The sequence below is a fragment of the Haliaeetus leucocephalus genome, unplaced genomic scaffold, assembly GCF_000737465.1.
Source record: "Haliaeetus leucocephalus isolate CR32 unplaced genomic scaffold, Haliaeetus_leucocephalus-4.0 Scaffold702, whole genome shotgun sequence".
Taxonomy (NCBI): domain Eukaryota; kingdom Metazoa; phylum Chordata; class Aves; order Accipitriformes; family Accipitridae; genus Haliaeetus; species Haliaeetus leucocephalus.
Window position 1 is genome coordinate 2,032,761 of NW_010973138.1, and position 16,117 is coordinate 2,048,877.

A 16,117-nucleotide genomic window follows, 5' to 3' on the forward strand; every position below is an offset into this window, starting at 1 on the left:
GTACTGCTAGGCTTCTGAGTTAATTCTCAAACTGTTTATGGTACTAAAGGTACCAAGCACTTACTGGAAAACTCATTTGAAGACAACTTAGAGCATATTGTTATGGACAGTGTTTTTCTTCGTATGGGAGCACAGGGGAATTTCTGCGAGATGTTTATACAATACAGCAGGAAGAATTACTCGTTAGAACAAAAGTTTAAGCCAAATGAAAGAAATACAAAGGAGCATTTGGTATGGCAGTAACTTAGGTAGTAGCTATTACAAACATCATGCCAAAATAGCAACAAGCACTATGGAAAAGATGCCGTGGCCGTGCCATAGTTCTAAGTGATGACAACAATAAGAATTTGCAAGTGCTACTGATGCTGTCCTGGATGCTCTCAGCTGTTCCTGAGGGCTTTGCAGTGGCTAGAGAGATGGGAAAGTAGGGGTTTACAACGACTGTACAGACATGCATGGGCGTGCATACCCCTTGTGCACACATACTTTTAAGTTCCAAAAGTATCTGAAATACTTGGTGTAGCATAATTATTCAGGCCTCATCTTTTATTGCATTAATGTCACAGTAACAAAAGACTGGTTGGTTTAATTAACTGTATTTCTATTCCTGCCTGTATTCTTTTGTTGTTAAAACTCCTTCTCGTAGAAAAGCCCACCTTAGACATTTAAATATGGGGGGGTTGTTTCGTTAACTTAGCCTTGTTTTTTCCTTGATGAATTCGATTAGTGTGTATTTGTCGTGCCCAAAGTAATTGCATACTAGATGCCAGAAATGGCCATGCTTAAAAACAAACTTGTGTTTGTCATTAAAGAGCATTTTATAAAGCAGGTTTTTTATTCCTGTGCAATGCTCAGAGGGGAAAAGGAGGTGCACTTTATAGGCTTTGGAGGCAGCTGATGAAGTGCAGAGTCACTGCCGCTTTGCCTTCCCCATCCTATCATAGTGCCATAGCAAATCTGGAAATGCCGAGCAAAGATGTCTGGAAAAAGAGCAAAATAGCTACCTGAAGAAGTAGTGGCACGTGCCAGCTTTGTACCATGTTAGAACTATGGCTCTTCATGACTGTGATACCTGATGCTCTCCTGTGTGCTCAGGGCAAGGGTTTATAAGTACAACTTAGGCACCTTTTCTCAAAAGAATGGGTAACAGAAGGGAAAGACAAGAATGAATAGACGGGTAGTGAGTTGGAAGGTGTTTTGATATGCCTGGTGTTTATACCATATCTGCTAATTTCTTTGACTTTTAAGTCAAGAACAAACTCTGCCTCTTTTTGCTCTGTTTTTTCCTATTTTTCTTTCTTCTCTCTGAAATAATGCTTTCTTTTCAGAACTGCTGGTACTGAATGGCACCGATCCTGTTGCAGAAGCAGCCATTCGGCAGTTAAGTGAGTCTGCAAAGCAGAAGTTGAAGTCTCCTAGAAAGAAAAGCACCATTATCATATCAGGGGTGTCCAAGGTAGAGCAGAAAACAATACTTATATTTAATGCTTAGTACTGTAAAGTTTTTGCCCCACTGAGTGTGATGTTAACTTAAGGTGCATTCTGCTGTCTCCCATTCAGCAGTCTCTGCAGGATTTAGGTCTGCGTGCCCGTTTGTTTCAATAACTGTTTCAAGTTAAGCCAAATCGTGGTGGGTTTGTTGGGAAGGGTGTTGGTTTTTGATTGTAAGATTTGACAGCCTGACTAAAAATGCATGGTATTCTTGGATGGGAGTGGGATGATCAGGGATTTGGGAAGACCAATTTAGGTAAGAACAGAGGATAATTAGTCCTCCTCAGTGTTTCACCCATGGAGGGAAAATGCACAGAAAAGGTACGAAAGATTTTTCTGGTTTTTTTCAAAGTTGTTAAAACCCTCTGAAAAACCTCCTTGTCCTCTTGCCTCTCTTCCAGAGAGAGGCCAAACAGACGACTGTTTCTCACAATAGTATATAGCATTCCTCCAGACTTTCTTCATCCACAGCCTCAGTCTCCCATCTGATGCTTGGTGCCTGCCTGTAGTCCTTTCCCTGCAGGCTGCTGTCAAGTCTTGCTGTTATGCACAGGACCCCTAAAGAGCTCTGAGTGAAAGCTGAGTCAGTGGGCATGGATCCCCTCATCATCATTGTGCTGTGATGAAGAGAGGGAAATGAGGATCAGCTGCCACAGTGCCAGATACATATCCTTGGGAAATGGAGGCACCGGGACTGCATGGATTTGTGTTTAGCCGATACAGCTGACAAGAAGTCCTTCCACAAGATTAAATGCTTTGATGTTTATTTTCTTAAAAGGACCAAAAGATTGTCTATGCATGCTGATACTTCATTACAGCAGCACATGTAGGAAAGAGTCACGTTATTTGCAGTGGGGCCAGGGGTAGGTGGGAGGCATGTACTTAATTTGGGTTTTTTCCAATCATTTGGCTTTAACAACATGATTAAAACTTGGCTATATGCTCCTCTCCTTTAGTAGAGCTAAGGAAGCTTCAAGTGGCTTTCTGATAGCGCTGAGCAATACAAATAAAAGGGTAAAGAAGAGCAAAGAACAGAACTTTTGCAGGGAACCTTGTTTTTTCCAGCAGAGCGGCCTGTGTCAGTGTTGTCTTTTGTTTTCACTGGGCAGACCTCTTTATCTCAGGACAGTGAAGCTGCACTGATGATGGACTATGCTGCAGCCATGGATAGCTCCTGCAAAGAAGTAGATCCGCCCGCTGTGGAGGAAGCTGTTGCAAAAGTCACCTCTGATGAAAAGCTATCATTAGGTGCTTCAGAAACAGTACCTGATACTGACCCACAGCAAAGTGCCCATAAGGCTTGGGGTTTGGAGAATGGCAGCCAACAGTGGGACACCAACACTCTCTTAGACCAGACCTGTGAAGAAATATCTGGGAGCTCATTAAGTGTTTCAGAAACTGGGAGCATGAAAAAATCTAAAGGTATGTGATCCTTACCTTTGCTTTAGTGAATGACTGCTTTCTGTACGTAATTGGTAATGTCATGCAACACTGTAGTAGTTCATCCTTTCTCACTGATTTTTGTCCTTAAACTCCTTGTGATTGTGGTGTTGGTTGAAGCTGTCTTACTAGCAGCCATAAAGAGTGTGGTCCTCTGGCTCTCTGAGCCAGGTCAGGCTCTCTTACGCTCCTCTCTGTCAGGAAACAGAAGGGCTCACCCTTAGAAGTTGAAGGGCAGCTCGCTAAGCCCAACTCAGTTACCTGGGAGAGAAATAATAAGCCACATTGTCACTTCCTCGATGAAAACCATGTTCTTGTAAACAAGGACTTGTGCTATATTAGCAGCCCCATTACTAACGTGAAAATGGCAGGGTTGCACGGTTGCTTTCTGATACGTTCCTTCTCCTTCACATCTCTGAGCACAAGACTCCCCTGCCCTCACTAAAGTGTGTGCAGGAAGCACCACAGCTAAGCCAGAAGTACACTCTCTCTTAACTGCCTTGTGAACAGTTTCTCCCTTTTCACTGTTTTTAGTATGTAGTTTCCTAAAGAAAATGGAATAAAAGGTAATTTAATAGGTAAATAAGGGGTCAGATCATTTTGCTTACATAGTTACACACCTGGATAGCTGCAGTTTGAAAACGTCTTAGGATTCTTCGTCTTTCCTTTATAAATCCATTAACCTCTGAGGCTGTAGCACTGGTTTGTGGCGAAGTGGTAAACAGAGGGGCTGTTAGGAAGTCTGACGGAAGAGCCAGCGCAGTGGACTGTGCCCTGAACAGGCGTCACACCAGTCTCACAGGCTGCACGTTGAAGCTGCAAAAATTGTTCCGTTTCTCACCCATATCCATCCCTCTTGTGCTTTATTATTTTCTATTCTTTCCTTCCTCAGAGATAGCATACAATGGTTTACTACAAAACCTCAGTATATTACTAGGCTGTTGTAATCCCCCCTACATAAGGCATGCACTGGACCTCTTTGCCAAGGCTCTCCCTTAGAGCACTGGGGTTTTCTGACCTTCTTACAGCTGTATTGCTCCACCTGATAGATCAGGATGGTACAGCAACAATCAGTTTGACTTAGATGGTCAAGCACTGGAAAGTTTTGGGTGTGTTTGGCATAGGGGGTTAGCTGTGAAGGGATTTGTCTCATTTGGAGCCTGGAAAAATTTAGGAAGCTGAATGAGATTTTGCAAAACCTCTGGACTCTTCTTTAACATGTTATTCTAAATCAAGCAAGTGGAAGTTTGTATCCAAGCTGTTGTCTAGTTTTGTTTTTCCCTGTGCTTCTAAAGATCCTGTTTTGACGATGTAGTATAGGACTGCTAAAAAGCACAAAGTATCTCTAATATTTGAGAGAGTTGTCTCATCTTGAAAAAATATTTTAAAAAACTGTCTCAAATCACTTTCTTTATACACAGATTGCTTCGTGGAAGTCTTGAATCTCTGCTTTGTCAGAGCCAAGTAGCTTTTATGGAGTGAGACGGGAAAACATTTCAACCCTCCTGCTCTCAGTTAGCTTTGAATAGTTCAAGGTTTCTGTTTTGTCAAATGCTTTCTCTTTAAAAAAAAAACAAACCACAAACCCAAACACAACAACAAAAAACCCAAACAAAACTCAAACAAAGCAAACAAAACCCCTTCTGCTTTAAAAAGCCTTGTGTGTGTATTAGTGTCTTAAGGTTAGCACTGTCTTTTTTTTTTTTCTTCTTTTTTACTCGTGCATATTTTTGTTTTTTTACCTTTCTGACTTCCTCTTTCTACCTATTCCCTTTTATAAACTTAAGAGGACTACTGTGCAAACCAGAATTAATTATCTACACAGTAAGTTATTTTTGTCTTTTTTTTTTTTTTTAAGAAAATGTAGCTTTACAATGGTACACTCATTGTAAAAACTGAAGCAAAACATAGTTTGGCACCTGTTTTCTTCTTCTCCCATCCATTTCTTTCCTCCCTCCAAAATTACCTTCCTGTGCTCAGGTGTCTTAGCAGCCTAGTCTGCTGTAAGAAGTCATTCTTCTGGTGATCGTGCTGTCCAGATGGGTCACGCAGAATGGACAGCAAGAAAGGCTTGGAGGGGTGCTCTACATTCCTGTTCTCTCTCCATCATGCCCATTCCTGTAGTATCTGGTTATCAATCAAATTCTGCTCACACAAACTGTGCGTGACTGCATAACTGGATATGTGTACGCAGAAAGCTTATTTTAAAACCTGCTGCTTACAGTTTTCTAGATCTCTTTTCTAGCCTAATTTGTAGAGCTACCAGGACCTCACCACATATTTACAAAACCACCTGGACAAAACTGTTTTGGAAGTTGGGAAGGAATGGAAAGAAGCGATGTCTATTCGTAACCTTGTAGATGTGGAAGGAAATCTTCCTTTGTTAACAAAAATGAGATTCAGAAGTGATCCTAGCCCCACAAGCATTTTCAGAACACCCTAAACTAGTGCAGAGGAGCCTATGAAGACAAGTCAGTCTGTACAGCACTCTTGACATGCTCTCTGCTTATCTCCTGGCGTTAGGGGCAGAGTTGGCATATGGATCCTGTTGAACTCAAGAAGTAAGCATGCAAATAGCACGAGCATTGCCAAGCTTGTGATTTGCCCTGCCCTGCCTTCTTAGCAGGGGTGCATGCCTCCACAACAGCTGGAGCCACTGTCAGGCAGCACGTACAAAACTGGCTAGAGACTGATGGGTGGCAGCGGGGCTGTGGCAAGCTTCCAGGTAGCAATGACCTCAGTATCTCTGAAAACACAGGGATCGTTCATGTCAGGGGGCTGCTGCTTGTGCTGAGCCTGTGTTGCTCTCAGGGAAGCACTGCCTGCAGTTATTCAGCTGCAGTGAGTTGTCCCAGGCCACTGACACAATTTTTGGAGCGTTCTTGGTTCGGTTCTATTTCCTAGTATGGGGAATCAGTCTGAATGGATAGGACTAAATAGCTGCTTATGGATAAACCCTTCTGTCCTACTCCTCCTGTTGGCACAGCTTCAGCTGCAGCTGCCAAGACTGCCGGGCAGAACAGCTGACTGCTAAAACAAAAGCTGCGCAGCAGCAAGGCCTCATCAATCCCCCCCCAGCCTTTGCATATTAACAACTGTCAGTATCATGGGGTTGAACACTGTTTCTTTTATGCTGTTGACAACAGCTTGAAGTGGCACTGCCTTGCCAGAAAGATCAATCAGGGTGATGGGAGAGCAGTCAGGATTCAAATCCATGAGTTCCAGTTGCTTTCAGCTGACTTCTGCTTCCATCCCATCGTGCCCTGTGAGAAAAGACTCAGCAGCAGCAAAACACGCTGGAATATCCTCCCAGGTGCTGAGTGCTTAGTCCTTAAAATACAAAGTAATAAACCCCAGCATGTGTTAGTAACTGCTCTGGTCTGAACAAAGAAGCATCTGGCTGCTTGCAGCAGAGCTGCCATGAAATACCTATTCTGCAGCTGTCGCTGTGCAAAATGACATGCAGCCTGTGTCAAGTCCCTGGGGGACAAATATGTAATTCTAGCTACTGCACACTATCGCATGAAAGAATTGGTCTGTGTGTTGCTTTTTGTATCCATTTGGAATGGGAGGAAAAGCAGAATCAAGACCGTGCAGTGACAGGAATTAATAGCTGAACTGAGAAAGCATCGGGAAACCTGATAGTGGTGCAGGAACAAGGTGTGGAAGCTTTGCCAGGGAGATGACTGTCCTCGCGTACTAGTCTGACTGCCAGAAGGCTCCTGTGTTGGCTTGCTACCTGGGTCCTCCTTCGTTCAAATTGGCTTGTGCCGCTTGGACAACACCAGTACCTAATTCTCCACAAAAGTGCTGCTATTTTAACATGGGGCTGATGTACTGACACCAGGCTGAGTGTTGCTGGTAGCTCGGAGCAGTGTCCTTGCCAGCTGCAGCTGAGCTGCCTTACACATCAGGCACATGTGTGCACATGGAAATGGAAGGTGGAATTTGGCAGAACGGTAGCTGCAAAAACAACCCGAGCTTGCAAAGAGAGAAGAGTACTGGTGGCCGGTGTTGGCAACATGAGTCCCGAGTCCCTGGTGAGATGACAGCTGCAATTGCCTTGGCTGCGTAATAGGTTTGACATGGGATCAAGGGAAGGAATACAACAAAATAAATCAACTTAATTTACAGCAAAAGGGATTTGAGCAAATTTCTGAACCTGTTGGAAGTAGCTGTAATGTTATTTTTAATCTGCTTGAAGTGAATTGCTATTCCTAACAGGATTTTAAAATAGCAAATGCTTCGTGATTGTTACTCTAGGTGGTGCTACCGAATTTGTGTAGAATACGTGCTGCCTGGCTTGTATGGGCCTACTGCATGCAGGTTGATTGCCAGGTAGTGTTCTCCAGCACCAACAGTATCCTTCACCTCAAATTAAAATGCCGCTTTCATGTTGCGCATCACAGGCTAATCTTTTCTTCTCAGCTCCTTTGATCTCTGAAACAACAAAGAGTAGCATTACTTCCTCTGCTTCATTCTTTTTATAAAATACTTTGTACTTCTGTTGTATTGGAAAGATTGGATATGCCTGTTTGACATGTGAGAACCCAGTGTACAACCCACACCAAATGCTGTGCATGTGTATGTTTGACCACAACCATAGCTTTCAGAAGATCATTTGAAACTAATAAAGTGTAAGGAAGGAGACTTCCACAAGATGTGTGGATTGACTTTAGAAGCTGAAATCAGAGGATAAATATTTGATCGCTTGTAGGCATATTTCATAGTAGCTTTCCTTCCTTTTCAACAGCATCATTTCTGAAAGAACTGAAGGAATAATTCCTTTTTCCTTTAGTGCTCCTCTAGCAATATATGTGAGCTCTTCTCTCCTGAACATTTCTGCTAACTGTGCAAGTGTGTGTATATGCATATATCTAGAACTACCAGACTGTCATGATTCAGTTTGCATGATACTTGCATGGAATGAGGAGAAGTGGAGAAATACATACTTCCATGGAGTCTGAATTTCTCAGCAGTGTTCAGTTGGGAGAGAGCTGGATCAACAGCAGGACAAGGAGGATTCAATAGCACGTAGTGTATGTATGTGTGCCTCTGGCTGAAAGCACGACAATTGCTTGTGTTCCCCAGTGTCTGAAATCACTTGTTCCAAGGTGGAACTCATACTATTATGGCCTCTAGGTTACAAACCATCAATATTCTTGCTTTAGTCTCACCATGCTCTTAGCTTTCTAACATTGAATAATTACCAAGGTGATGCTTAAACTGGAAATGTTAAGACCAAGGCTTTTTTCAGTCGTGCTACCATTAAAGCTGAGCTCCAAGAAGAAGGCAGCTTGTTCTCTCTAAAGTGTCCTGCACCTCTGCTGTTTGCTTCTGCAGGTGGGATTTTGAAAAAAAGCGCGAAGCTCTTTTTCCGCCGGCGACATCATCAGAAGGATCCAGGAATGAGTCAATCGCACAACGATCTTGTCTACCTGCAGCAGCCACTGTCAGAGGAAACGCGCAAGAAGGGAGGCACACTTTCACGTATTCTGAGCAGAAAACTCCTTTCCAAAAACAAAAGCAAGAACAAACTGAATGGTGCTTCGGCAGAACCATATGTGTAAGACTGAACACTCTCTGATGGGATACTTGCACATCAGTTGACCATTTGTTTACAGAGCAGTACTAGAGAATACAAATACAAATGATGACTTGCATAAAATGATGTTCACTAATACAGTGGTCCAGGAATAAAGAGAAAGCTTGTCTTTTTTGTTTATTTTTCCAGAACGCTTTTTCTCTCTGATTAGAAAGCTGCTCCTCCAAATACAAGCAGTACTAATTGTATCGTGACGGCTTTTGGAGGACCATGTGGTTTATTGTAGAAGATGAGGGAGGGTGGGGAATGGTGCAGGTGGGGAGGACCTGCATGTAAGCACCTAGTTTACATTAATGGGGAACTAAGAACTGAAACATCATACCTGCTATATGACTGAACCACTAAAAAGAGAGAAGATACCACTGTGCTTCCTTACTGCAGCCTGGAATAGTAGCAATGCAAGTCTCAACTTGATTTTCTAGTCAGGCTGAAAGGGAAAAGAGAGACCCAGATCCAGTTTGTATTGTAATTTGGAAACGGGTAAGTTTTCAGAAGCAGAACTAAAATGCTTATTAAGATAGCCTACTGTAGTAACTGTAGCCTGCTGTAATAACTGCTCAGTCCATGTAGGTGGAGAGATGCCTTTGATATTAGCCATAAATCAATAAATTATGCAAATACTTATACTAGCATATTGTTTAATGTTCTGTGCATAAGTTATGCTTAAAAAAACAGAACTTTTTTTAAAGTCTACTTGAGTCTACTCACAAACAAAACATTTACAAATTCTTATATGTAGCTTTTCTTCCCTGTGTGAGAAGCTGCGTTGCTAATGCAAAAACCTATCTTAGGGGCTCTAATTCCTTCTCCCAAGTACTTGTTAGACAAGTATATTAGCCATCATATCAAATGCAAAGCTAGGAGCAATAAGTGATGAATAGATATATTTAACCCTATAATGCTTTTCATTAGACAGCTTGTTTTACTTGCCAAACACTTACCACCGAGATCTTAGAAAACACAGTTGCGAAGAGAGCTTTCTAAAAAATAATAACAATTCCCTTAGTCATCTTTCAGTTTCTGGATCTACCAGTGTTGTCATGTGGTGAGTGGTTGGTTGGGTGAGGTTTTTAACTTTTTTTTCCTCATTAAATATTGCAGCTGGCTCCTTTAAATTAAAAGGAAAAACTGATGAAAGTAAAGACATAGTTTTGGCTTGTTTTGGCTATTAAGAGTAAAATGTCAGTCAGTATTTCACAGGTACCATCTTTCATGCATACCTGTACTTTTCCATCATCTACATTCCTACTGAGGACAAAGGACCAAGCCTGTTCTCTTTAGCCAAGAAAAACATCCATTCCATCTAAATTACTGACATGAATGGATGATAGATTTGTGCCTGCTTTGCCAACAGTGATTTCCCCCACCCCCCTTTCCTCCCCTTAAGACATTCTACACTTTGGCAGATACTTGGGCTTTCAACTTAAACCATTCTTCAAAAATAGAAAGTCACTGAAGAAGAGAAACACATTCCAAAAGTTCTGATGGACTCTAGCTTCCTTGGTAAATGCTTTTACAAAGAATATAAAAGTAGAGGCGTTTTGGCTTCTTTTTTACCAAGAAAATATTAGAAGAAAGAAACTGTCAAAGTCTTTTAACTGAGCCTACTGTTTAAAATGACTGTTTATGTGGAACCTACTAAAATCACTGTGGCAGTACAGCAGTCCAGACTATCAAATAGTTGTATGTTTAAGCATGCTGCTTATTATGAAAACACTTGAAGGCATTTTAATACTCTGTATTTTGAAAATTGGTTACAAATGAGTCTTCTAGAGCTGTAACGTGCTTAGAAATCCCAGTTCAGTAATACAGGTTTGTCCTGCTTGAATGTGCTTGAACACTTTTGTTTATTGTTAATTTAATACAAAGTAGAAGTTAGGTTTCTTCATTTGTTCTACAGTGGTTCATGATACAAGCATTAAAAAACCTGATGTTACATTCTCTTCAACATACATTTTTTCCCTTGACTCTAGTAGGGGCTCTTTGCATGACATGGCAGGGTGGGGGGTCAAATCCCCGCCATGTTTGAAAAGCTCAGTCTTGTTTGCTGAAGGAGAAAACCACAACTGGTCACTGAGCTCAAGAAATCAAAGTGAGACTGAACTCCATGGGTGGCACCCCGTTACACTAAAACTGAAGAGCTGTGGAATTGGGAATGTAAAAGGAGCATGTAACATTACTTGAAGTCTGCTTAAATTACTGAACTGGGATTTTAATTTATGGAAGCTTTATCATGTACTGTAGAATGGGGTGGAAATAACACTGAATAAGCTGCAGAATACAGGAGTAGGATTTGCTCGTAGCTTACCCCAAAGAACAGATACGCAATGAAGAAGTGGGGTTTTGGTTCCTCTTTCTTAAGGTCTTGGTGATTGCCTAAATGCGTATCTTGATGGTGGGAACCAAGAACATTCTATACTGCAAACTGTGTGAAGGTTTGGGCTCGCATATATTGAGAGAGAACGAATTCTTAAGATGAGGAAAGCAAGGCATTTGGGGTAAAAAGGGAATCTTGTTTTTTAATTGCCTTCACTCCTCAGGAAAATAAACATCATTTGGTTTGATGTTTGACCTCTGTACCTGGCTGGTGTGTTCCTCACCCCTTCCTACTCCTCTACAAATAATTTATGTCCTGTTCTAAAAACAAGCTAAGGTAGTAAACACAAAGGAACAATTGAGTTGCTCAGTTGTGACAACCCCAAAGGCCCACAGTATTGAATCCCATTCCCCCCTTCTGAGATGATTAGGTTGACATTTAAGATCAGGAGATCTGACTGTGTACGTTTTTTGTGTGCTAGTATTTAAGTCAGCCTGAGTTGGGTCCTGACAACCAGTGGGAGCTGCGCTACAGGTTTGGGTCGGGAGGACTGGATTTGTAAAATGGCATAACTAACACTGCGACGTATCCTGCCAGCTGCTGAGTATTTCCTGTGCAGTTGTGTGAAGGATGCTGGAGGAAATAATTTTGCTCTTTTGTGTTTTGCAGTCTTCGTAATTTTAATAACTATACATTTTAACAGTAGAACAAATCTCTGCATGATATTACACTGAAAACTTCTTGATTTCTGCCTTCCAATTTAATTACTTCAGAACAATAGCTTGGAAACAACCTGTGAAATCTTTCTTCCTTTTTGCCCCTTTTCTTACACTTTAGTGTTTCTGGATGTTCTGTACAGCAAAGAAGGCATGGTGTTTATTTTATGAGGACTAAGAGATGAAAGCTTGCTTTTCCTTTCTAAAGGAATTTTTCTGCCCATAATCGAACCTTCTTAATCTGTGTCTGCAGTTTGTTTTGCTTTACAGCATTTTAGCTTTTCATTTGCCTTGATGGAGACGACCTGCATCCTTACCTAACCAAGATTTGCCTTGGCTTTAGTGTCAATTTTGACCAAGTAGTACAAGAGTTAGATTTTTCTTTGTAGATTAAAGCAATAAAAACTACCCAATATCTCAAGTGTGAATACAAACTAGGTAACTTTCTTAAAGTGACTGAGATCACTTTAAAAGTCACTTTAAAGAGGAGGAGGTCCTTTATCCCTAGATCACTGGTATTTCATATCCAATTCACCCCAGGAAGAAATGAGTCATTTCACTCCTAACTATATATGAAACTTGTGAGTGTTAGGTGGCAGGAAGAAGGAATGCCATACTGGAAAAAAAGTTCATATTCATTTAAAAAGCAAAATACCTTTGGCAAACCTCTTCAGCTTAATGGACAGGTCATAAACTGTGCAGGCATAAATACTGGGCTTTATTCTTATGCTTTCTGTTAGATTTTCTTTTTCCCCTGTTCTTTCTTTGGGAGAGAGGTTGGGGCTCCAGGTCATACAGACCTGTAGTTACTGTCTTGCTCTTGAGAGGACTTGGCTTACAGTGCTGCTTTTTTTGAGGTGTTCTATTGCCTGGCAGTGATAGCAGTTTTGAGGATCAGTGAAATTTTACAGCATTTCCTGGTACTGCATCTCCTTGCTGGTTCTAGGTGGTTTTCAAGTGAAAGCTTTCTGCTGTGTATTTCTTGTAAAGTTTTGGTGTTCTTGATATGCAAAGTATCATATGAAGAAGCGAAGTCGACCATGTAAAATGCTACCAAATGTGTATGGGGAAGCAAAGTAAGAGTCTTGCTCTTGTTTTAACATCTTTTCTCAGCTCTGGTAGCTCAAGGTGTTAGAAGGAGCAAGAGCTCTATACAAGGTGGGAGCCGCATGGCTTTTTCATTTTAGTTTATTGCAGTTTTTGAATTGTAGAGCTGAAGTCTGAGATAAGTGCTTATCCTGGTATAGAATTAAGTGTACTGTACCTCTGGGCTAAAACATTCCCAGCGTGCGTAGCAACAGCTGACCTCATGCTTTGACCTCCACAGGACCTAAGTGGATTTATTCATGTGTTTGAAGTCAGCATATGCTTCTGTACATTGCTAAGCCACAGCCTTGGTGACAAACAACTCAAGATTAACTATATAACAAGGGTGATTAAGTTAAGGGTGAATAATATCATGTCACTCAGGATATCCAAACTGTTACTATGCAAGGTGCTGGCATGGTGTGAAAATAGCTGGGAAGGATGGGTCTGAAGTCTTTCCAACACTGTAACTCTGTATTTCCCAATAACGTATTACGCTCTGATATTCCAGGTGGGGGTAAAACATTTTTTTCTAGCATTCAACTGTGATAGTCACTTCTTCTGTGGTGGGTTTTTTGTTTGGTTTGGTTTTTTTTTTCTTTTTTCTGTGTGTAGACAAAATTAAGTTGGTGCAATTAAGAAGTCTATGATGTACAGCTTTATTATATCAGTAAAAAGCCTGAAAAGAGGATTTTTTAAAGAAATAACTACTGCTGTACATACAATAAAAGCCAATTGTCTCTGTGTAGTGTGCTGTCCTACATACCTAGTCAGCCAAGCGTAACAGATGGTTTTCTACTCTCCTTCACTAATTTGACCTGTTGTGTAACACAGTCCATTTACCTGTTTATTCAGGAGCAGAGTTCTCCACCTACGTTGTGCTGACACTGTGGGTTGTTTCTGATAACCCTGGCCATATCAGGTAGCCCCTTCTTGTTCCTCGAGAAATTGTGTGAAACATGGAATGTGGGAATCTAATGGAAAAAGGATTTGTGGAACTCATCGTGGTGACTCATCGTCTTCTCTCAGTTATGTTGTATTATCCTGAAACCATTTGTAATTTGGGGGGAAAAATGGGAGGAGTGTTAGGGCCTAGATCCTATATAGAAGACACCAGTACTAACATGAGCACACCCTGGGAATAAGCTTCTCTTGTGATCGTTTTACCAAAAAAGTTATGTTCTAAATTAATGCTGCCACAAAGCCCTACCAGACGGAGGGAAAAAAAAAAACCAACCAAAACCAAAAAGAGGCATTCACATGAAAATAGCCACAGTAGTGTTTTTATTTCCCTTCGCAAAGTGAATGCTGTACCTTCTTTTGCAAGGAAATTGTATGTTACTGTACTGGGAGTTACAACCCACGTTTCTATGCCTGTTTATTTCATATTCTTGAAGTGCTTAGCTGAAATTTCCTAATAGTGTCCCAAAAAACCTTACCTTTCCTTCCTGCTGTAATCTTAGGTGAGGTTTTTTAACTTCTGCGATGCCGTTCGTGTACACTAGCAAAAGTAACAAGACCTATCAGAGCAAGAGGAGGAATGGATGTAGCACAAAGTCTGGCACCATACTCTTTCCTCCAGTTCATCATTCTTAAACAATGAATGGAAGGGATCTTCATTTTTTCATCTCTACCCCAGTGAGCGTGGTGTGAGATCCAAGTTCACCATATGATGTTAACTCTGCAGGAAGGTAGGAATACTGACAAAAACAAATGAAAAAAGCAATCATTTTGGAGCTGCAGGATCCAGACTCACATACATTGTAAATCCAGACTGCTTCAGCTAGGAAACGTACAGAAAACTATTCTGAATTAGTTAATAGTTATTCTGACAAGAGTGAATGCGCTGCAAGTAGGATAATCATGCTTGTGCACTGGACGCTGGAGAAATGTAGGCGGAGGCCAAGACGGCACCGTGAATGGAAATATGCACTGATATGTACAGGGAAAATAAGTAAAAGCAGACTGTACAAAACTAAAGGCCAGTTGGCTTCAGTCTTTGAAAAAGTAAGTGACCTGTACATGCAGCTAGATCTTGAAAAATTCCCCTTATTGCTCCTGTGCTCATTGAAAACTACTGGGGAGTCATTCTTAAAGAATAAATAGTTCCCCCTCCTTAAATTAGCACAGTTTTGCCAAGAAGCAACATTTTTAAAATTCAAATGCTGCATTGTTTCAGTTTACTCAAGCACTTAACAAGAAGAGAGTCACAATACTCTGTACACATCCCTCTTGAAACTGGGTATTTGTGCAGAACGGGGTGTGGGATGGGTAAGGTGAGAAGGGAGAAAGGGCCTGGACTTAGCCAACTGTTACAGACATAGCTGTGAGAAGAGCACATCCCCTGCAGAGGACAGAACTGCTGCCTTTGAATCTTTGGGGATGCTCTGACTGTGAAGACTAGCCAGTCACACCACAGCGGCAGGGAGCAGCACTGCATAAGGCTTAGGGGGACTCTTGTAAGGGACACTTCTTGCCAGAGGAAAAATTTGAGGCATCTTGCTTGAATACAAAAAGCATTAAGCACCTCCTGGCCCTGGCCTCTGAAGGGATGTTCGTGGCTGCCCAGTGCACCTTTCAGCTGGGAGAGGGGTGAGCACCACAGTAACCCGAACTGGGGGTTTACAACCCCTTGAGCCGAGGGCACCGAGTCCGCATCCTTTGTTTCCAGGGCACCAGGTCTCAGCGGTAGCCCGTTATACGTATCCAAAAAAAAGGCATCGCTGGTTGTTCCCGAAGGGTGTGCGTGGCCGTGCCCTTTGCTATCTCGCACAGCAGGGCTGGGCCCCGAGAACACCCGGGTAACGCAGGGCTGAGGCGACTGGGGAGCGCCGAACTCCTCAGCCTCGCCGAGGCGTAGGTGCGGAGGAGACGGGCGCTCAGGTACTTACTTGTTCGGGGCTTCGCTGGGGAAAAACCGCAGGCCCCACACCCTGCCAGGTGCCCGGGGCGGTGTTTCTGTCAGCCCCGAACGCCTCCTGACAGGCCGCTTCGGGGCTCCTCCCTCGCGGCTGGCGCTCTCCGGGGAGGACGCGGGACAACCGCAGGTTGGTGCGACGCCAAGTTCAATGGCAGCCACCCGCCTCCTCCAGCCCAGCCTAAGGCCGAAGCGCCGCGCCGGCGGTGGGGAAGGCGGTACGGGGGGAGCCGGCCGGGAACGGGCCCGGCTGGGGGAACCCCGCCGCCGCCGGGCAGACCGCTGCCCTGAGAGGGACGAGCCAGCGCGACGAGGGCGCCGGGAGCGGGACAGCGCCGCCGCCCTCCCCGCCGGCGGCGGACTACACTTCCCGCCGTGCTTTGCGGCCGGCCGCGCCGGCTTCCGGTGGCGCGTGGTTTCCGGAGCGGATCGGAACCCGGAGTCCGGATCCGATCCGGGTCTGGCCATTCCCCAGGCAGGTAACGCCGGTTCCCCGCGCTCCCGACCGCCGTCCCCCACTCCCCCGCCCCAGCCCACGCGCGGGA

At 43.1% G+C, this 16,117-nt stretch overlaps 2 protein-coding genes across 8 annotated transcripts in view; both read left to right on the forward strand.

The window, feature by feature from the left end:
* The window catches only part of C2CD2 (C2 calcium-dependent domain containing 2), a 37,501-nt gene extending 27,051 nt beyond the window's left edge, over positions 1-10,450 (forward strand). For 2 of the 3 annotated variants that reach the window (XM_010580300.1, XM_010580299.1), the window contains exons 12-14: positions 1,329-1,456; positions 2,601-2,913; positions 8,275-10,450. In XM_010580300.1, coding sequence (XP_010578602.1) covers positions 1,329-1,456; positions 2,601-2,913; positions 8,275-8,501 — 668 coding nt within the window. In that variant the 3' untranslated portion in view covers positions 8,502-10,450. The remainder of the gene's footprint in view (positions 1-1,328; positions 1,457-2,600; positions 2,914-8,274) is intronic. The other variant, XM_010580302.1, reaches the window with a different exon arrangement.
* Positions 10,451-15,987: 5,537 nt separating this feature from the next.
* PRDM15 (PR domain containing 15) overlaps positions 15,988-16,117 on the forward strand; it is a 39,077-nt gene continuing 38,947 nt past the window's right edge. For 4 of the 5 annotated variants that reach the window (XM_010580308.1, XM_010580305.1, XM_010580306.1 and 1 more), the window contains exon 1: positions 15,988-16,051. The gene's annotated coding sequence lies outside the window, so the exon portion shown is untranslated. The remainder of the gene's footprint in view (positions 16,052-16,117) is intronic. The other variant, XM_010580304.1, reaches the window with a different exon arrangement.